We start from the raw sequence: 23,816 nt of genomic DNA on the forward strand, positions 1-23,816 counted from the left end.
TGCCTTGTAAAAAGTGATGTATATCTATATATATATATATATATATATATATATATATATATATATATATATATATATATATATATATATATATATATATATATACACAAACACACATATATATATACACACACACACATATATACACACACACACATATATATATACACACACACACACATATATACACACACACACATATATATACATATACATACATATATATATATATATATATATATATATATATATATACATATACATATATATATATATATATATATACATACATACATACATACATACACACACACACACACACACACACACCCGCACGCAATAAGGTACGAGATGCTGTGCTGTATCGTGAATAAGTCATAGCTGAAGTGCCTGCAACCCCTTCAGCCGTGACTTATTCACGATACAGCACTAGCCTCGAGTACCTTATTGCTTTTATAAAACAGTTACCACACAATACAAATATTAAAGCCAAAAATATGTATCAATGCAACTTTCATGAAGTAAAATTTCACTAAAAGCCTTCCTTCCGCCGGAAAAAATAGTCCCTGACCGTGAAAAGTAACAGAACATTATATTACATTAATACGCCATTAGATGGCAGCAAAGACTGTCTTTATGAGAGTGTCAGTCAGTAGAAAAGACTTTTACATTGAAAAGACTGAATTGTTGTTAACACGGAACAAGACGCAACTGAAAAAAACTTTGACTAGCGCTGTCAGAGTGGTTGCTAAGGGTGTTGTGTAGCGATAAACAGAACCGTTGGGTGAAGCGGTCATAGCCGTGTTTTATCGTGAATAAAACACAGCTATTGACCAATCAGAATCAAGGACAGGAACTAACAGTTTTATAAATAAATAAATAAATACACATGTGTATATTCTAATAGGAATTATTATAAAAATTTATTATAAAGTGTGGTTGCAACAGACAATATCATGATATATGATATGATATGATATGATATGATATGATATGATATGATATGATATGATATGATATGATATGATATGATATGATATGATATGATATGATATGATATGATATGATATGATATGATATGATATGATATATGATATGATATATGATATGATATATGATATATGATATGATATATGATATGATATATGATATGATATATGATATGATATATGATATGATATATGATATGATATATGATATGATATATGATATGATATATGATATGATATGATATGATATGATATATGATATGATATGATATGATATGATATATGATATGATATGATATATGATATGATATGATATATGATATGATATATGATATGATATATGATATGATATGATATGATATATGATATGATATGATATGATATATGATATGATATATGATATGATATATGATATGATATGATGATATGATATGAGTTAATGTTGGAAATGCCATTCTCATCTGCATGTCAATGCATTAGCTGATTGCTTTCTAAACAAACACTCTCATGACTAGTACAACCACTAAGCACATGTCAGTCAGGAGGAGAGTTAAAGAGATTTGCTGTGATGTGTCTCGGAAAAAGTGTGCAATGCTCATAACCGTGTCTGAATTGATGCCTTAATTAGACCTTGACTGTTTGCCTCTCCTTTTTAATGAAGAGCAACAAAATGTCAGGTGCCTGAAGAGGCCTCTCTGTGTCTTTTCCTCTCTCTCTCCATCTACAAATCAACAGCCTCTTAACGGAGAAGAAAATAAATAACCAAAATTGTCATAACGAAACTGTAAGTGCAAAGCTATTCAATTGAAGCATGGAATCAAAATGTAATTACCTGAGAAACAATTGCATGAAAAAAATAAAAATAAAAAAAAAACTTCCGTAGAGAGAGGTCTGTGGGAACAATGAGGTCTGAGAATGCTGTTTTGCTACAGAACTGAATGGTGGAAGCTGAAAAAGTGAGCTTGAGAAATACTTACTCAACAATTCTAAAGTTACAAAAAGCACTTCTATTGTTCTCAGTGGTGTGAGCCAAAAAAAAAGAAGAAGAAGAAAAATTGGAAGGATAAAATAGCACTCTGTACAATATGAAATTCCCTTATGGATAGATGGATGGATGGATTTGCTCTTCTTTTAGTCTAAATCAGGCTAATTAGCCCATTAATGAGGTGGCAAATGTCAAGCCCTGCTGGCTAGCCGGGTTATGAGGACAGTGCTGGAGGCCATTTTAGGAAAGAAAACTCAGCATTTTCTGTTTCAGCCTGTCAAGGGATTCGCAAAGAAATCCAGGCTGCACGTAACTGAAATACTTAGCTACATTTCACAGAAAACAAACCAGAAACAAATGGAAGACAAAGTCTTTTTGTAGTTTTAGAACATGTAATGAGTAAAGAGGTTTTTTGGCTCCTCTCCACTAAAGACAGGAATATGTTAAATTAGCCGAATTACAACTCTAATGCCAGAGTATCTGCTCGCATTTTTCCGAGATACATTCATTTGTATTGGATTTGTAGTTAGGAATAGCAGGATACCATACCAGCGCTTCTACAATACCCATCAAAGATCATCTAACACATCTAAAAGGATCAGTTTCCCCATTTAAAAATTGGATACAGTTTCATGTCTTTGTTATAAAGGAAGCTTAGCTATAGCAAATGCCATTTGGCCTTGACACGAGAACACAAACGCCATAAATCCAAACAAATCCAAGCAAACAAGTTCACTTCTTTAGACTTAAAGTACTTAAGGGCCCAAGAGACTGACAGAGAGGTTGACACTGGAACCTCGGCTTATTTGCACATTACAGAGGCTGTCAGAAGTCGTTGTTTTCCTGTCGCTAATCTGAAGGCCAGCAGGTTTCCTTCAGCTGTTCTGGGGGTTTTGAGGGGTCCAGTGACAGCTCGTCCCCCTTTCACCTTTACGGTAACTCTAACCCGCAATGACACCCAATCATTTTCTCACTGGATTAGGCTCCCGCCAAGTTCAGACAAATAAACTTTCTATGACTTCAAAATAATGCTTTGCAGACCCCCTCTTTTCATGGGGTCTGGCTGTCGTCCATATGGTCCCCCCTTGTGGCGTACATTAAGAAGCGGAGCTGTATAATGTGACAGCCTGAAGAACCATCAATTGCAAAGTTGAAGCCTGTAGTGGCAACGGTATGCTAATATTCGAAAGTGCACAGAAGAACAGTCGGGGAGAGAAAAATCCAACAGGACAGTTGGAAAAGGAGATAGCAAGGAAAAGTACAGGAAATATGTGTAACAAAAGACACACAGAACTCGGCGGGTAGCCTCAGGTCGCTGGGACACCACGGCGCAAAACACACACACACACACACACACACACACACACACATGGTTGAAGAGAAAGATGCTTCAGGCATCAGGAAACAAAAGGCTCAGTGCTGTGGAAAACATTGAGTCTGAAATTAAAGAGATGTGTTTCAACTCTGTTGCCATATTCATAACCGAAAAGATAAGAAATATAGATTATTATATTCAAAATAGGGTGCTTTCACACGGTGCAGACCATGAGTGTTTCCTAAACTAGTATTTTTGTCATTTTCCAGCTAAAATATCTAACTATCCTTAAATCAAGATCAAGCAAGGGGAAGAACAGTAAGCTTAATTCAAAATAAATTAACTCTACCTCACATAACTTATAAACTAACTGTCTTTTTTGAAAGAAATTAATACTTTTATTCAGCAAGAGTGCATTAAATTGATCAAAAGTGACAGCAATGACATTTATAATGTTATGTTACCCCAAAAAATATATCACAGTTTCCACAAACATATTAAGCAGCACAAAATAAGAAATATAGTAATAAGAAATGTTTTTTGAGCAGCAAATCAGCAAATTAGAATGAATTTTGAGGGATCATGTGACACTCAAGACTATGATGCCAAAATTCAGCTTTACCATCACATGAATAAATTACATATTAAAATGAAAGTTAATTTAAATTGTAATAATATTTCACAATATTAATGTTTTAGTGTGTTTTTGTTTAAATTAATACAAATACAAATACAAATCCCAAAGTTTTGAATGGTTATGTACCTCTGAAATCATGTCATCTTATATTTATTTAGTAAAAAGCATCTAATTTGCTTGTTTGGTTGGTATCAAAGAATATAAATACACAAATAATTGTGTTATTCTGATTTTATTTTATTTTTTAATCAAACCATAGTATGTCATCAAAGCTAATAAATAAATGTGTATGTTTAAAACATTTAATTACACATATAATGAGAAAAATATATGGCTAACACTTTACAATAAGGTCTCATTTGTTAACATTAGTTAATGTATTAACTAATATGAACTTATTTATTAATCTTTGTTAATGTTTGTTGATAAAAATACAGTCTTTCATTGTTTATTCATGTTTCTTCGCAGTGCATTAACTAACTTTTGACTTTTGATTTTAATAATGTATTAGTAAATGTTGAAATTCTCAAGTATTGTTCATTCTTAATCCATGTTAACTAATGAAACCTTATTGTAAAGTGTTACCAATATATGTATATAACTTATTTTTTAATAAATAAATAAAGACACACAAATAATACAAATGTGAAAAGACCTAAAGGAGCAGTGGGAGGGGGTTGTTATCGAACTCAGGTTTGGTAGTTGTGCTTATCTAAGGTTTTCTCCATTTCAGATGGGGCTCGGGACAAATCAAAGAGGCTAAGCTCAGTACAAGCAGCTTATCCAAATGCAGCCTAACCAGGGATTTGTGCTGTTTCATTCAAACAAGATTTATGCTTTTCACTGGCAATTATTACACACATACACTCTCAGCGCAGAAGTCGAAGCAAATCAGTCAGCGACTTAGTCGGACAGATGTACACATGCCATCCCATGTGCAGAAAAAAAAAGACAGAATCAGATTAGAGACCATCAGCCATCAATCAAATAACAGAGCAAACATGGGCATTATTGTGCAGTTAAACATTTTCTTCCACATTCTGATGCCATAAATCATTGAGAAATGTCTTGTAAACTAATTTTTCTGCTTTAGCACTGTCTGTGATGCTGACTCAATAGTGTAAAACCAAAAACACAACAGCATTCAGCACTAAGGGCAATGTAATCTCTTTCAGGTCAAGTGCATTGTGGGACTTTTATTCCCTGTATAACTGGATCAGGAATGTGGCTTAATAAGGGTTCTAATGTACTGAAAGTTGTACTTTCTGAACACATGTAGGAGTGGAGGATCATCCTAAAGTGTCACTCTAAACCTGTATGACTCACTTTCTTCTGACATTTGGGTGAGTAAATGTTGACAGAATTTCATTTTTGGATGAACTATCCCTTTAAGAAGTCTTGGCACTCTCAAAACAAGAAGCCAAGAAAAAAATATACCATGTGAGGAAGATGATAGAAAACAGACTATTCAAGACTCTTAAAAAGTTAATGGACCCGTTAGGCAAAAAGCTGCTGCATTTACTGTCTATTTTATGGTTTCTCTATTAGGTCTTTGTGTCTAAGCCGAATCAGTTGTTTTGTTCTCAGATATAGTGAACCCGTCTCTGTTTAGCTGTCTGTGGCTTGTGTGGAGGATGTTGAACAAGAGCAGAGCAGAAATATTTACAAACGCATCCTATAATGATCTCTTGAGTGCCATTTCAGGGGAAAAAGAGCAAAAGAGCACAAGAAAAAGAAAAAAGAGAGAGAACAAGAGAAAACAAACAGGAATGGAGCAGAAAAAAATGACCAAAAATTCCTCAGTTCATCCTTTAAAACTGTCTACTTTAAATCTGATATGAGATGGCTGTACTGATGCAAAATCCAAATCCCTTCTAAAGCCGAGTAGAAAGAGCATGTTGGAAATACAGAGGAGCGAGAGAGGAAAGTAAAAACAGAGACAGACAACAGATGCCTGCAGAGTAAATATATTGTTTTCCCCCTCTGACAGTCGATGATGATTCTTTTATGGGGGAAGTCATTGTGGTCTGAAAGGAGAAACAATTTCCTCTCCATCTCACAAGGCAACAATAGCAGCCAGTATAACCGCTACTGCTGGAGACATGCTGCCATTGTTGGTTACATGATCCCAGAGGTCTGCATTTTTTTTTTCTTTTAGACGTTATTGTTGGGCCTCATCCTCTTCCATGGTCCTTGCTTATAAAATAACTGTCTGCGGCCGACACACTATGTTCTATGAACTTTCCATAAGCTTGGATAAAGATACAAAATAAACACACAAGAGGATTTTTTCCCCCTGTATTTTACAATTTGCACTGTATTTTTTATATTCAAACAGTACAACGTATTTACAAACACAAAAAATAAAAATGCATTTATTATATTACTATTTATTTATTATACTACATTATATTTACTTGTCTAGTTATTTATTTTATTTGTTTGGTCCACCAATAAATAAATAAATAAATAAAATCCTGAATTACTAAAATCAAGAATATAAAAAAATTAAATAAATAAATAAATAAATGCTTAGTTAAATGAATACAAGACACAAAGAAATAAGGATGTAGGATGTATTTATTTAAATAATGTATATTATATATTTGTTTATTTAATGTTTTCCTTTGTTTTGCCGACACTGTAAGCCCGAATAATTTGGCAAAACTCAAAAAAAATTGAGTTTAAGCAAGCAGAACTGGCTAATTTTTACATTTTATTTGTTCTTAACTTGAAATGTTTGAGTACACTAATTCACACATTTAACTTAAAATTTCCATGTAACCTCAATGTGAACATTTTTATTAGTGTAAACGTAGCTAGCTAGCTAACAAGCTAATTCAGAAAATGCTAACTAGCCAAGTTCATAAAACTCAAAACAACAAAACATTTCAGTTTACTTAAAGGTGCAATTTGTAAAATTTGGGAGGATATATTGACAGAAATGCAATATAATATACATAACTGTTTTCAGCGGTGTATAAAGATCTTACATAATGAACCGTCATGTTTTTATTAGCTTAGAATGAGCCATTTCTATCTATATATCTGTATATGTATAGATAAATATATATATATATATATATATATATATATCTGTATATGTATAGATAAATATATATATATATATATATATATATATATATATCTGTATATGTATAGATAAATATATATATATATATATATATATATATATCTGTATATGTATAGATAAATATATATATATATATATATATATATATATATATCTGTATATGTATAGATAAATATATATATATATATATATATATATATATATCTGTATATGTATAGATAAATATATCTGTATATGTATAGATAAATATATATATATATGTATAGATAAATATATATATATATATATATATATATATATATATATATATATATATATATATACACACACCACGAGTCCCCCCTCCATATTAAGTCAACATTATGCGCCAGCATGTTTCTACAGCAGACCTTTACACACTGCACCTTTAAAATATATCAGTTCTGTGAACTTGAAAGAAAAAGAAAGTGCTAAATACTCATAGAAGTTAATTTGACTGAACTTATTTAAGTTTGTCCTACTCAAACCAAATAATTATTTTGAGCATTAGGGTTTACAGTGCTCCATTTTAATGTATATTAAACTCTATCTCTATCTATTCCCATCTTGGGGTAATGTTTATTAAATGTTTTATAAAATTATGAGAAAGTTGAATCTCACAACATCTCATGTTCCAAGAGCCCTTAATCATCATTGGTTTGTCAACATAATAAGGCAGTGGAAAAAAAAAAGAAAGAAAGTCAGCATTTGAGTGCTTGAAACCTGATCTTGAGAAACACAGTTAATCTTATCTCTGTCACGCCGCTCAGTGTGACCCTGTCTAAAGCAGACAGCGCTCTGGAGAGAGAGTAGCCCAAACATCAGACAGATCTCATTACACGGGGGCAACCCAGGAAGCCAAGACTGTCACCCGATCCACCGCACACCTTTCAGCTCTCACACTCTGCGTCAAAACACCGCATACCTGCAGGGGCGGAGAAGACGGGGTGATGTCTGCCTCTAGTTAGACAATTTACACAATGCTGATTTGATGCAACTGCAAAATGAAAGTGGTTCAAGTGCAGCTGAATTGTGTTCGACGTTCATTAACTCTGTGGGAGAAACTGCTATCTCGAAAAGCCTTTACAAAAGATCAGGGAGATATTGGGGCCAGTGCGGCTTCATTGACACCCAGGGAGCATATAGACAGTGACTGAACTGATGATGGAGTGCTCCCTGTGTTTACTCAGCCCGAGGGGCAGCTGTTTACTAACTCCGTATGAGGGCGACAGAAAAACAAACTATGGGTCAGGGTCCAAATCTACACACTCTCACCCTACACAAACACACAGCCTGTGGGTCTGGACCCCCTGCCGGACCAGCAGCTGCTTTGAGCTGAGCCAAACTGTGTGTGCCAAACACACCAAAAACACCAATCCAACAATCTTTGCATACACTTACACAAAACTATCAAGGTGTTGCCATGTTATTGTGCATGTACCATGGTAATAGTAAATAAATGTTCTTTGATATACCTTGAAATATTTTTTTTTTTTTTTGCGACATGTGACATGGTAATACCATGCTATTCTTTAGAGTACCTTGATATGCTATGATTGTTTGGACAAGCTACCATGATGGTACCATGATAATACCATGTTATTCTTTAAAGTACCTATAAATACTATGTTGTTATGTTGTTTCTTCACATCAGCCATGGTAATAACATGATTTTTTGGATATAGTATTCTTTAAAGTACCTTAGAATACCATTGTTTTCCTAAAAGTTTGGGATTGGTAACATTTTTTAATGTTAGAATTCTCTTATGCTCACCAAGACTGCATTTATTTGATTAAAAAATACAGTAAAATAACTTGATAATTAATATAGTTTAAAATGTATTTTATTCTTGTGATGCAAAGCTGAATTTTCAGTATCATTACTCCAGTCTTCAGTGTCACATGATCCTTCAGAAATCATTTTAATAGGCTGATTTGGTGCTCAAAAAAAATTCTTATTATCAATATTGAAAACAACTGTGATGGTTAACATTTCTCTGGAAAAAAAAAAAACATACATTTTTGTTCAGGATACTTTAATGAACAGAGAGTTTAAAAGCACAGCATTTATTTGAAAATAATTTTTTTGAAACATTATAAATGTCTTTACTGTCAATTTTGACCAATTTAAAGCATCCCTGCTAAAATGAAATAAATAAAAAAGAATGGTAGTGTACCAGTGTCATGATTTTTGGACATAATAATTGTAATATCATGGCATTCTTCAAAGAACCTTGGAATACCATGTTTTATTCACAGGTGTTACATTTTTGAACATGAACCATGGTAATATCATGATTTTTTGAACATGGTAAACCATGGTATTTAATACTTTAATACTATGCGTTTTGATATGGTATCATGGTAACACTATGGTATTTTCTGAAGCACATGAACATAGTACTCATTCCATACTACATCATGCATTTAAAGCATTTACCATCTGACACCATCACTGAACCATGGTATTACTTTTCTATAAGAGAAACAAGCCTAGTTTCAAATCCACTGGACCCCATTCACAAGCAACATATCTTCTGTTTATGCTCTGAACACACACGGTCTGTGCTCGACTGTGACCGCATGGCTGCCCTTGTATGGCCTCTTGAGAAGGCATTGTGATGGCGTTACGCCGACGGTGATTATCGCTTAATGGATGACATCAGCGCCAGCAACGTTAGCCATGTTAGTGTAGAAAACGTCTCCAAAAACCACCAAGCCTTGCACTGGGATGGGACATTAACCTCACATGCCACTCCTTATTACATATTACACACCAAACTCACAAATATATACACAGGCCTACCTTCTGAGTTGTAACCCTGTGCTTGGCATTTCCTGTCTCTCTCTCTGATTGTGTAATGGGATTACATGGCCCTGACCTTGCTCCGTGCACTCGCACTTTTGTCACCCTCTGGACTGACTCCCCGGCAAAACATAATGAAAAAGCCTGAAGCAAGCAGTGCCGAGAAAGAGCCACACACACACGATTCTAAACGAGAATTACAGAGCAAAATATCTCATCTGTGCTCTGCTGCCTTATGTGGAGGCTGATATATATATATATATATATTACAGAAAGAAACTATTCGTATTAGTTCCATGTTTCCATGTTGACATTAAGATATGTATCCTGAGTAAATAAAACAATTATTTATCTTGTTTATTAAGTTGTGAAACAGGGTATTATTGAGGAATTTGCAGGCAAGTAAGCATTTCCTTTTTCTGCTAGTCTAAATGACTGGAAGTGCATTTGGGATGCATGAACGAGGCGAGGCTGTCAGTTTGTATTAGGCGCATGGGAGTGTGACGTCACAGGGAAGTCTGCCACGGGCCAGCCGGCTGAACAGGAGGATGTGTGTGTGTGTGTGGGGGGGGGGATGTCTGTGATCCATGCCAAGACGGGATGAAAGGTGGACACGGAAAAGGGGTGAGGGCCCGGTAATGACTTTGTGTGGGAGACATTATTACCTGACATTTGAAACATTATCGCACGCTATTAGATAAGTATCAGAATTCATTAGAGATGATGGTGTCTGAATGTTGTCTCGAAGGTTATAAAGAGGTTGACAGGCCAAGAGAAGACAGGAAATTACCAATAACATTCTGATAGCAGCTAAAAAAACAAAGAAAAACAACAACACAGATATCTCTTAGAGCACGTATATTCTATGTACAGGGCATATGGGGATGCTAAACTAAGCCTAGTCATGTGTTAGTTCATTGTAGATGCTTCAAGAAAGTGTTAATGATCTACAATAAAGTTCTCAGTAGAACACATCTCAACACTGGCACTAAAAACTCTTTTGACGCTAATAATGGCACTGGTGAACACAATACATCTTGTCAGCTGAAATGAGTTCTTAAGTGAGATGTGTAAGATACAAAGCTGCTTCGATTGTAGACACGGTCCAAGCAAGATGAAAGTTTTTGAAAGTGTTATTTAAAGTGACAGGGAAAGAAAAGGGGGGAAAATGCTCTCACAAGCACAAACAATGTGTTTTTGTGTAAAAACCAAAAAGCAACATCATTCAGGCTTTCAGCCAGAGAGCCTCACTTGAAAGCTACCTGATAAAGCCAGCTCTTCAGAGACGCAACAGCATCAACAAATCACAGCGCAACACAAATGACTGAAGACGGGTGCTTTTGGTTTCCACTCAAGGGAAGCATGACTCTTTATGTTTATTCCAAATGTTTATGCATATTCAAACATGCGGCATATTTGATTACGAGACTGAATGTGAGGTCACATTAGCAAAATTTCTGTGAAATGTAGGTCTATTCAAACCAAGCAACTTTCTATATGACCAACTTGAACTTGTTGCAAAATTCTCCATTGCAGGGATTCCTATTCAATAACTGGATTTCGACAGATGACAACACCTTAAAGGGATAGTTCACCCAAAAATGAAAATTCTCTTATCATTTACTCACCCTCAAGCTGTTCCACACCTGTATAAAGCAGATCTCGGCCCCCGTTGACTACCAGAGTAAGGAAAAAATACTATGGCAGTCAATGGGGGGTGAGATCTGCTTGGTTACAAAAATTCGTCCAAATATCTTCCTTTGTGTACAACAGAACAAAAGTAATGATTTCAAATTCATGCAAAAACATACAAGAATGTTTTTACTAACAATTCATAATAATTCAAATAAGTCACGAATCAGCCTCAATGAACAAAGAAGTGTGAATGAGATTTGAGAGCTATTGGAAGGTATTTTCTCTTGATAGTGGTTTCATTTTCAATATTTTCCTCACAAAGAGCTATCGAATGGCTTCAGAAGACTTTGAATATAACACATGAGTCAAATGGACTAATTTTTTGGTGCTATTGTGTCATTTTTGGAGCTTGAAATAGTTCCTATTCACTTATATTGTAAAGAAAACGAGCAGCCAGGACATTATGCAAAACATCTTCAATAGTTTTTTACTGAAGAAAGAAAGTCAAATGGGTTTAGAAAAAGCCATGAGGGTGAGAAAATAATTTATGGGTCAACTATCCCTTTAACAACAGTTATCCACAAACAAATAGGTCCTATTTTTTTAACAACATAATGGGTTGGTCGAACTACAACTACGGCCCATGGTATACAACAATGTTTGCTGTAGTGAAAGCCAAGCAGGTTTTAATTGGTTTAAAGTGCACTCCACCTATTCAGACATGCACATGCAGGACAATTTGAGGTTTTCCCATCTCTAGGCTTAGCTTTTATCTAATTTCCCCTCTGCTCTAAGAGACTACACTAATGAATTGGGTAATCACAGATATCTAGCCTATTCAAGTGCTTTGTAAAGTAAATCAATATGGTCTGGCGACGGGCCAGTTGTCCACTTTGACGGACAGTAGAAATCTATTTGTGGAACTGCGGGCAAAAAAAAAAAAAAAAATGCATTTACTCTTTCTCTCTGGATCACATTATCCATCCCTGTGCCATCCCCCTTCATTTTCATGGCCTCATTCCCTTCCATGCTAAAGGTGGAAGGTGTATAATTTTATGTAAGAAACGTATGGAGCTTTGTTTCATTTCCACAGTAGCATATCAATAAGGCCAACACGATTGGCAGGAATTTCTATGAATTTCAAATGCTTTCCCTGCAGTGATTATGTGAGCCGGGCACTCCGTTTGAATATCGATATGCTGATGACTAGCCACACTATGCTAATGCTCTGGGCTTCAACCAAACCACAGCGAACAGCGAACATCACAGCCCTGCTAATATGAAATAGATATTTCTGTGTCATTACAGAGGTTTTCCTTTTCGAAACATGCTGGAAAGAGGTCCCGCAAGGACATCTGTTAGCAATGAGTTTGCCGCGCAACTCTAATCTTTTGAACGCTGTAGCGGAAGACTTTGAGACCGGAGCACAGATCTTCTCTTATGTGGTTCACCAGTCCTGATCATACTGTCAAATGTTAGTGGAAACCATGACCCAAATTGCTAGTTCACACAATTACATTTAGACCACAAGTGCCAGAGAGAAAGACTGGGTTACAGCGACGTAGACACTCTGTATTCAATTAAACAAACACACTGGAAGAACATGCTGTACACTACAGCTGACATTGTATCGAAACGGAGGTGCTGAACATTACCCGACGTTAACCGCAGGACATAATGCTGTCAAATGCAACCAGACGCAATCTGCATTTGATGAATAGGCTTCAGTTTCACTTTAGTAACTCGCTATGGATACCTAGCCAACAAAAAACGTTATTTTCAGACCAGTTAGCCTCACATTTATGCATTTGACAGACATTATTGCGACTCACATTGCATTCAAGCAGTAAATTTTTACAATCCATGCATTCCCTGGGAATCAAAACCATGATCTTTATAGATACGCTAATTTAAGCTTAATTTAAGAACACAAGAGTGTTTGTCGGAGCGGTTAGCTTACATGCTCTGTCATGTTGAGTTCTGGTGCTCATGTGGGCAAAGCAGGTTCGAGTCTGGATTTTTTTTTATTCACAGTGATATATATATATATATATATATATATATATATATATATATATATAAAAAATAGCATTTGCAACTTGAACAAAAAAAAAACCTGACAACGTTTATGATGTGCAAGGGTTTATGGGTAATGGTCGGAAAATCATTCATGGATGTACACTTTGGGGAAAAAACACAGCATTACCATCATCCAGGCACTTTTGGCTAACTAATGATCAGTTTACTATGATTTGGGATGCACTAAGTGAAATATTGTATACTATTTAGGACAAAAAGCATGTGAAGATGTAAACAAAGTCCATCAAAAAAAAGTATATTAGATTCCACACACGTCCTTTCAAACTGTCCTCCTCTTAAATGCAATCTCAAGAAACAGAGCTTATAACATGGACCGCATCTTGAATTTAGTCAAGTGGGAAATAAATGGCAAGAAGGTCTCTGGTGAGGACTGACACTAATCATGAGGTTAATTCACCAACCTCATGATGTTAGGACCAATTAAGGCTGGCAGTCAACAGGGTAATGTATTGCTCTCCTGAAATATGATACGAACAATATTAAATGAAGAGGCAGAAGTTTATAGTTAGGAGATTAATAAAGTAGAAGGGTAGAAATAAACAGAAGCGGCACACATGAGATCCTGAGAGAGAGCATTAGCATCAACTACCTAATAAACTCTCCTGATCTAAATGCAATCGGTCTAAAAAACGAGACAATGGCTATGTTTAGAATAGCATACAACTTGAGTGAAACTCACAATTAAGATTTTGCAAAATGTGCTGGTTGCTCCTTTCCAAGCAATTACACTGATAGTTTTCTCTTCCACTGAGCTGAATATGTGAGTTGAACTCAAGAATCAAATCAGTCTGATTCATGATGAAATCATTCAAAACAGTTTTGTGAACGGCATCAATGATTCATTTAAAAGATTTGACTCAAAATAATGAGTCATTCAAAAATTGGACATGACCACTTTTCTAATGAATTTTCCAGTTGAGGTTTTTGAGATTTTTAGTGAATAGCAGCTTTAGTTTTGGTTTCTCGCACAAAACTTTTAAGAAGACTTGGAATAGTTAAAATAACTATTTTTATGATTGTTTTATGTACAGTACTTTTCTCAGCTTGAACATCTCATTTATTGTAACTCATTAAAACTCCCCATATGCGTTCCGGACGAAAGAAAGTCATTTGGGTTTGAAACAACATGAGGGTGAGTAAATGATGACAGAATTTCATTTTTGGGAAAAATATTACTTTAAGAGAGCGTCCCCAGAGATTTAAAATGCCTCTTTAACAGCACAAAGTACAAAAACATGGTTTGGAAGCAAATTTAAAGCAGTGGCAGAGAGAGAGAACGGAGAAACAAAGAACAGAGAGACTACAAAAAAAGCGATAATTCACAGGGAAAAAAGGCAGAATCTCACAAAATAAAGAGCGAGGGAGAGAAATGAAAGATGACAAGAAAGAAAAGGAGAGTGAAAAAAAGAAGAGAGAGTGTGAGTAGGTGTGTGTGTCAGTAATGAGATCACTGCAGGGTGGGCTGTCTAATGGTAATGTAATGGACTAGCAAGAAAGACAGTGTGAGAGAGACAAAAACAGAGAGACACAGAAAAGAGAGAAGACGAAGGACGTGCTTACAGAGGCACAAAAAGCGAAAGGAAGACAGCTGGCCGGTACTCAGCTCTCACACACATAAGGCTCGGACACACGACTGTATGCGGACAGACGGCCGACTGAAGACCGTGCCAAGAAGATAAGTGGAAGAGGTCTGGGGGCAGGAGAGTGTGTGTGTGTGTGTGTGTGTGTGTGTGTGTGTGTGTGTGTGTGTGTGTAAGTCTTTGTGTGGAAGTGTGTTTGATGAGTGAAAGGAACAGCAGGGTCCCTCTATCACTCAGCCTTTGGCTCTTTAGCTGCTCTTCAGTCCTGAGCCAGCCCAGGAAAGCTTGAGATCCCTCCTAAAGAACTGTGAAGCTTGCTCTGAATAGCAGAATGAAGTCACTTGCTATCTTTTTGTCTCCGCTGCTTCAGTCGGATGGGTCAACCAGGGGTCATGGTACCAAAAACTTCATACTGAGTCTAAAGATGGTCGAAGAGCACTGCTAACCAAACACATACACAAGTTTAGTAGCACAGATATCAAGTATCACTACTATTATGATTTGAGACAATAAATTACAGGATTCTTAACATTCAAAATACAAGAATACTAAAAGGTTATTCTGCCATTGTGATATCTGAAACACCAACTTGAAGAACTGGGTTCTTCCTTTTCTAAGAACATGCCCTTTGGAAAATCAGGGCAAGCCAATCTTCAATATGTGCTCTCGCAGCTCCTAATTTCAACAGCCAATCAGAGTCTCCCACTATTGGCAGGAGGCAAATTGAAGTTGAATTGCCCAGTGTACAGTAACATGATTAGGAAGATTGCTCGCAATCTCGCTGAGAGTTAGCAAGGTGGCACTGAGGGTGCAATACCATCTGCAATCACAGCACACAATAATGATTACTGTAATCTATCAGGACGCATCTGCTGATGAAACTGCTTCACGACTACAAAATGTCTGAAAATAGTAATTTAAAATGTGATATCACTGTCACTTTTTACAAATAGGCTACAAAGCAGGGACTAAAATTTATTTTTTAAATAAATATACATTTTAATTATATATATATATATACACACACACATACATACATATATACATATATACACACACACATTCATTCATTTCATTCATTAATTCAGTTTATTCAAATTCATAATAAAATATGACAAGATCTCAGTGTTAAACTGTGTCAGAAAAAAATAATCTTAATCATGTCAGATAACACTTGTCAGATAACATCATTTTTGGTTTAGACACTTTGATTAATTTCCAAATTTATCAATTTTACTGGTAGTCCACTGTATGAAGAACTTTTGGGTATAATATGTCACAGTTTACTTTATCAAATATATATATATAATTACTTTTAAAAGTAGGAAAAAGGATATTTTTGTAATATATAAGGGAATAATAAGTCATTGTATGTCACACTGTATCATATTTGTGTAAAGTCTCTACAGTGATACGAGACAGATGGAAAAAGACAAAGCATTCAATTTACAGGCAGATTGATGCTAATTCAACATGAAATTGAAGGAGGAGTGAAAACTGTTATGATGTGATGATTGAAACGCATGTTCTATTGTTTTGTTCATTTGTGTTCAGTGTAATTGAAGCTTCCTTACACCACTAAAACCAAGAGGAACACTTAAACAAATGCATCTCTTGGCTGTTTGTATCTGGCAACAAATACTGTATTGTCCTCAATGGCTGATTCTAAAATTCTCTGGAACCAGAAAATCAAGGATAACAACACATCACACTACATATAAAATTAAAACAAGAAAAGCTTGGCGCTTACAAAAAGCACTCAATTCAAGTAATTATGGAACAGCAGGAGAAAAGTATAACCTTAGCCGGCAACATTGCAGATACACCAATTTGTGTTGCCGCACAACAGCAGAATTTGTTGTAGTATTGCAGTATGTTGAGAAAATGCCACCAGTACGAAAAAAACAATGTGCTGGATGCCCCCTTGACCTTGAAAAAACAAATTAACACATAACTGCCGGGCAAGTTTTGCTTAGCAGAGCAAAGTCTAGAGAGCGTTTTTGCCACTGACAGGCTGTTTCTAAATGACTCATTAAGTTTCTTATAAAGTAAAAATCATCTCTGCCTACCTCTCTAAGGAGAGATTGGTGTAGACATCTGGAGAGAGAGGAAAGATTCTATAAAAGATGAAATCAACATCAGAGTTTTATGCATGGTTTTTAACCAATGTGTGTTAACATGTGGTTAAATTGGTGAAATTTTTGTGAAATTTCACTGGCAAAAATGGTCCATTGTAAGAAGCACTGCTCACACAGAAGTCCCCTTCAAACCAAGCAGCTTTCTATTGGTTTACCAGCCATGTGACCAACTGCAAAATCTGTATTGGCAAATCTTTTGCTCTCATGTGGATTCTTATTAAAATGACTAGATTTCTGCTGTGAAATTCTTGAACAACTGTAATATGACCACACCTTTAGTTTTGAGATATTTGCTAGTATACTTGAAACATTACCTTTAAATAACACTTTTAGTCTTTTAGCAATAGCAAGCAGCAAATCATTCTTCACGAGTGTGACGTTAACAAAAGATTTTAAGCATGAAAAAAGAAACACAACAACATAGAAAAGAAAACTGTGTCAAGCCATTTTTTGGGATCTTTAAAAATGCATACTGCTACATTTCAGAGAGCATATGCTAGTTTTGTGTGTATTCTCATGAGACATGGGTTTATTCTAAAGTAGCTACAGAAGTGCTGGAAAACATGTTACATGTTCAAGCTTTTCTTCTGCCCTTCACCATTTCCAACTCTCTTTCCTGCTGTGTTCCCCAGATGATACAGCACGTCTTCAGCCACGGCTCATTACGGAGCAAATCCAAGAGACCACACGGTAGAATCAGGAGGCTACAGGCTGAGACAGCTAAACACGTTAAAGGGATAGTTCACCCCAAAATGAAAATTCCGTCATCATTTACTCACTCATTGGTTGTTCCAAACCTGTATAAGTTTCTTTGTTCTGCTGAACACAAAGAAATATATTTTGAAGAATGTTTGTAACCAAACAGTTGTGTAACCAAACACCATTGACTTCCATAGTATGGAAAAATATACCATAGAAGTCAATGGTGCCCCACAACTGTAAAAATATCCTCCTTTGTGTTCAGCAGCACAAAGAAATTTATACAGGTCTGGAACAACCAATGAGTGAGTAAATGATGACAGAATTTAAATTTTTGGCTGAACTATCCCTTTAAAGCCACCAACCCAGCTGTTTCCTAGCTCATCAAAGACTTTAGCAACTAGAACATCAGACAGCATCTTAAACCACTAGGGATGCTCAGAACAAAATAAAGGTGTTTCTGGGACACAACCAATCGAGGTTGAGCTAACTAGCGGACACAGCTGCATACTAAGTCCACTAAACTGCGGTTTCTTTCATGTGTCGCAGTCAGCTGCAGATCACGGCTGCGTCCCTGCTCCAATCCTGAATACATCCACCATGTCAGCGATGATGTCAGCATCAAGGAGAGTGGGATGGGTGCCCAGAAACTCACTTAACCAGTTCAATGAGACATTTGTCCAATTAGGGCCTCAATTGGCTGACAGAAGGAAGCCACCTGAACCGTTCTTCCAAGTCCTGTCGGAACACAGTCCAAACCAAATGCTGATTAACTAACGAAGCAAGATGATAGGAATCAGTTTGGTCATGCATGTCCACAGCGCTGTTTGTGGCTTAGATGTTAATGCCACCAGAAACGGCATATAAAAACAGTGTTGGGGAGAGGCTAGCTAAAAGTAGTGATGCTAATAACTACATTTCTCATGGAAAAGGATAATAGTGCAGCTGTTTTCAAAATGGCATAGTTAGCTAGTTTCTCCAGCAACTGCTGGTTGCTGGTTTTTTGTATTGTGAATAAAGCTTTCACACAAACCATGGAAATAATCAAACGCACTCTTCTAAATTGTTCTTGTTCACTCAACTCTTGTAGAGTTCAAAAGTCTGATTCATTTTACTGAATCAGTTAATATGTTTGATCATGTAAAATGAATCACCAATTCCCTAAGCAACATTTTCTTTTTTGTAGCAAAATACATTAGTGTTAAAAGGTTTGGGGTCATTTTATGATTATTTTATAATTTTGTTTAATATATGTATTGGTGAGCATAAGAGACTTCTTTTAAAACTTCTTTTTTAAATCTTATAGAACTTTTAAACAGTAGTGTGTGTAGTTACATGTTGTCAAATTGATTAACACTCTGAGGTCGGAAGGTATCGCCGGCGATACCACCCCGTTTTTTTCTTATCAGTGTGAAAGAGACTCAAAATACTCCGTCAAATTTGATCATGCATACTAGTGTTATACATCATTCTAAAGTGTTAAGTGTGTACTTTTATTTGTGTACACTTACAAAAAAAACAAAATGTTGTGCTTTTCGCAAAATAAAGAAAACAAACATGATGTGTGATCTGGTGTCTGCCTCTCAGTGAAGTCAATTCTGAAATGCGTTTTAAAATGATCTGAAACTCAGCAAATACTTGTCACACAGACATGAGAGACATATCTACATAATGCTTAGAATGTCTACTTTTAAATGAAGTAAGTCAAATCAAAAATAAATATTCACAGTTTATGTAATTCGTTTGAAACCAAGGAGAGGTTCCTTCTTTTCCTTCTCACTTCATTATCTGTAATGAGCTGAGACCGCCACACCCCCGCGCCGTTCACATGGTAAATAGTTTAGGTGTAATATATGCATCGCACACGCCCCCCGGTCAGTGCCACAAAACACGAAGTGTCAACATCAGATTCACTCACTGACCGTTCATCGCGTTTTGAGGATGGCACGCTACTCCGACAAAGAGGCTCTTCAGATGATTCTGGACAGCGAGGAAGAATTCACCTTTTCCTCTGAGGAAGACTGCAACTCAGACGACGAACAGTTGCATTTCCAGCAGCGAATTGACCCCGACGAGGATATAATTTCAGAGTAAGTTGTTTACTATAATTATTTTTCTGATAATATAAAACTCGTATTGCATACTATATTGTGTCTAGTTTTGGCTTGCTTGCGAGAAATTGCCTCACAAATACCTCTCTTTTTGTAATGTATTTCGCCCAGTTTTAGTTATGCTAAAATACGGTCTTATGCCTAATGTAACTTGTTTGTGAATATCTGCTTAGGTGTAATATGATGTGATTTAGTGCAAATATATTTTAGTCTACAGTGAAATAATGTGATAGTGTCTAGGCACTATTTATTTATATCGGTTTGGGTTAGTTATCGTGCTAAAATACAGCCTAATGCCTAAAATACAGATGTTTGTGAATACAGGTGTAAATGTCTGAAATGCACTGAAAACGTGCGGTCTATGGCCCATCAACAGATAGTACTCGTGACCTACGGCCAATCAATAGATATTTGTCTGTCCTATGGCCCATTGTCAGCACATATATATATACATACATTGTGCACCCATAATCGCTAATTGCCCATCAGTTTACTTTGGAGAATGTATGCTAATAGTTTTTTTGCTTTGTTTAGGAATGTGGCTGCTTCACGATCGCCGTCACCAGCACCGCGCAGAGGGGCACGCAGATCTCGGTCTGTTCTCAGTGCGATCGAGAATCATACAGAGTAAGTATATTTTACAGACATAACTGTATACATCATCACATTTCAAAACGTATATGTACCTGTATGGCATTACAGAAACTGGTGTCTTTGTTGTGCGTGGTGATAATATAAAACTCATGAGTTTTCAGACTATATTTTAGCTAGTTTTGGCTAGCTTTTGACAGCTTACAGAAAATATTGCCATACAATATCACTTACAAATGTTTGTATATATACTCAAGTGTAAACACTTGTAATGTGATATTCTGTAAACATATTTGTAATATATTTCACCCAGTTTTAGTTAGTTTATCATACACATGGTCTACAGAACATCAATAGATAAAGTTTGTCTGTCCTTTGGCCCATCATCAACATGTAAACATACATTGTGCACCCATAATTGCTAATTGCCCATCAGTTTACTTTGGAGAATGTATGCTAATAGTTTTTTTGCTTTGTTTAGCAATGTGGCTGCTTCACGATCGCCGTCACCAGCACCGCGCAGAGGGGCACGCAGATCTCGGTCAGTTCTCAGTGCGATCGAGAATCATACAGAGTAAGTATATTTTACAGACATAACTGTATACATCATCTCAATTCAAAACGTATATGTACCTGTATGGCATTACAGAAACTGCTGTCTTTGTTATGCATGGATATAGTGATTGTGTTATCAGCATGCTCATGTTTTTTTTTTTCTCTCTACAGATGTGACAATGAAAATATCCAAGAACCTGTTCCAAAGAGGCAATCCACTCTGTCATGGAAAACACAGACGGATGTTGATATGGTTCCACATACGCTGCGATTCCTGCCCGCCCGTGAAACTGGACCACAACTGAACTCTGCTGAGTCACATTCTCCAATGAATCTGTTCAAACTCTTTTTTTCGGAAAGTGCTGTGTCAACTCTGTGCCATAACACCAATGCACAGGCTGCCAAAGCAACTGCAAAGGGCTGCAAATATAAATGGACAGATGTAAGCATCGGTGAGATGTACCGCTACATTGGACTGGTGTTTTACATGGCAATGGTGAAGATGAGCTCCATCAGTGACTACTGGCGGCAGAGCAGTGTTTTCTCTGTACCTTTTCCAGCTACACTTATGCCTAGGGACAGATACCGGACAATTTCTTGGAATGTGCACATGAGCCACCCAGATGAAGACAAAGTGAATGACAGAAAGAGGGGCACTCTTTCATTCTGCACAAAGAGCTACATGGTAACATGTCCCATAAAGAGTTCATGGAGCAACTTGTCACAGAGCTCTGTGGTGTGTCACAGAAAGCAGCACGAAAACGGACCAGCAGTGACCATGTACCAGTTCCAGGAGCTGAGCTGACCTCCGATGGCAGGAATGTTGCAACGGCTGGTCGCCGGAACTGTGTGCATTGCAAAGAAGTGCGTGGCAAAAAACAACTAACACCTTGGAAATGCCAGGCATGTGGTGTTCACTTATGTCTTCAGTTGAACAGGAACTGTTTTCAAGAGTGGCACAAAGATGAGTGACTGTGTTCAGATGTGTGTGCTCTGTTGACCACTGCACCACTGACCATTGAGCTGGCAAAGAACATTACTGTCCCTGTCCCCTCCATCCTGGACATTTTTCCTGCATGATCAGCTCTTACAGCTCTTACAGCTCTTACAATGGGCCAAACCACCCATCCTAGACTGTAGATTGTCTTCCACTAAATGTTATTTTATGGTAAAAATATAGTTTGTGTGTTACATAGGTATAAGTAGAATTATATAGGTTATATATTTCTTTGTTTCATGCACTACCAGTCAAAAGTTTGTACACATTTTTAATTTTTGAAAGTCTCTTATGCTTATCATGCTCAATAAAGCTGAATTTTCAGCATCATTACTTCAGTCTCCAATGTCACATTATTTGTTCAGGCTGCCTCACAGCATTCCACTTTGATGGGCCGTTAGCCACTGGGGGAGTGTCCTTTGTCTCCCCTGGTGTGAATCACATAAATATTCATGGCCATCACCACTCCCACGCATACAGCAGTGCTGACACAAAAACTGACTTAGAAAATTCAAATCATTATATTGTTGTTTGTGTTAAAGTATTCAGAATAATCTTTACATAATTGCGTAGTAAAAATTCTAGCCTACAAGCTTGATAACTCAAAAGTCTTATGAACAACTATTCAGAATATGTTTTATGGCCTTATTGCAAGGAGATTTTTTTCCCCAAAACGTACTAACCACGCATAATCTTTATTTAAAAAAAAATGCAAACATGTATATCTATATTGCTCACATATTATTGTAGCAGAGTTTGTGCTGAATACAGCAAAATTACATGTTGGGCAATAGTATGATATAAGTAGCTGAAATAACCACAAATGTCAGGGCATGTCAAAACATCTCAAGGGCCCCAGAATCACTCAGACCTCTGGGGGTTAATCGCGATTAATCGCATCTAACAAAACTTTGTGTGTATGTATGTATATATATATATATATATATATATATATATATATATATATATATATATATATATATATATATATATATATATATATATATATATATACATAAAGATGTGTGTGTGTGAGAAAGAAAAAAAAAAACTTGTTAGATGCGATTAATCGCAATTAATCGATTTAACAGCACTAAAATTTGTGTTATCTAGTTTTATTATTTGCGTTTACTACAAATTTATTGTAATTTAATGCTCTGATTTTAAAATAAATTATATAATTGGATATTTGGTTAAATACTTACTTATTTACCTATATTCGCTATATTTTTAAAGAGCAGACTGACTGTTGTTTATCTACTTTAAATTACGAGTAGCTTGTGGCTTGGAAAACTAAGTTTCAAAGTAGCTTCCCCAACACTACATAATGTAGACACAGAATCGTTTCCCTTTGGGGATTTTTACATGAGTGGAATTACCATGTAGGTCATGCAAACTCCTCACATCACAGTACTTATTATACCACCAATTAGAAATAGAAGTATGTCTAATGGGGGCGCGTATAATTAGCTCAGGTGCTCTTTTCAATTGACTTTTTTTTAGTAAACCTGAGTCACACCGTTTCCTTCAGTCCCACAGTTCACGATGCCTGCGCACTGATTGGAT

General features: G+C 36.1%; 1 protein-coding gene across 6 annotated transcripts in view; it reads right to left on the reverse strand.

The window, feature by feature from the left end:
* plxna2 (plexin A2) overlaps positions 1 to 23,816 on the reverse strand; it is a 229,311-nt gene that overhangs the window by 158,523 nt on the left and 46,972 nt on the right. The window contains exon 4 of one of the 6 annotated variants that reach the window (XM_067372382.1): positions 7,398 to 7,963. The exons of the other annotated variants lie outside the window; for them this stretch is intronic. Within the exon in view, the coding sequence (XP_067228483.1) occupies positions 7,874 to 7,963 (90 nt within the window). The 3' untranslated portion in view covers positions 7,398 to 7,873. Of the gene's footprint in view, positions 1 to 7,397; positions 7,964 to 23,816 lie in introns of those variants that run through there. 6 annotated transcript variants of the gene reach the window in all.

This window comes from Chanodichthys erythropterus, chromosome 20, assembly GCF_024489055.1.
Source record: "Chanodichthys erythropterus isolate Z2021 chromosome 20, ASM2448905v1, whole genome shotgun sequence".
In the NCBI taxonomy this organism is placed as follows: domain Eukaryota; kingdom Metazoa; phylum Chordata; class Actinopteri; order Cypriniformes; family Xenocyprididae; genus Chanodichthys; species Chanodichthys erythropterus.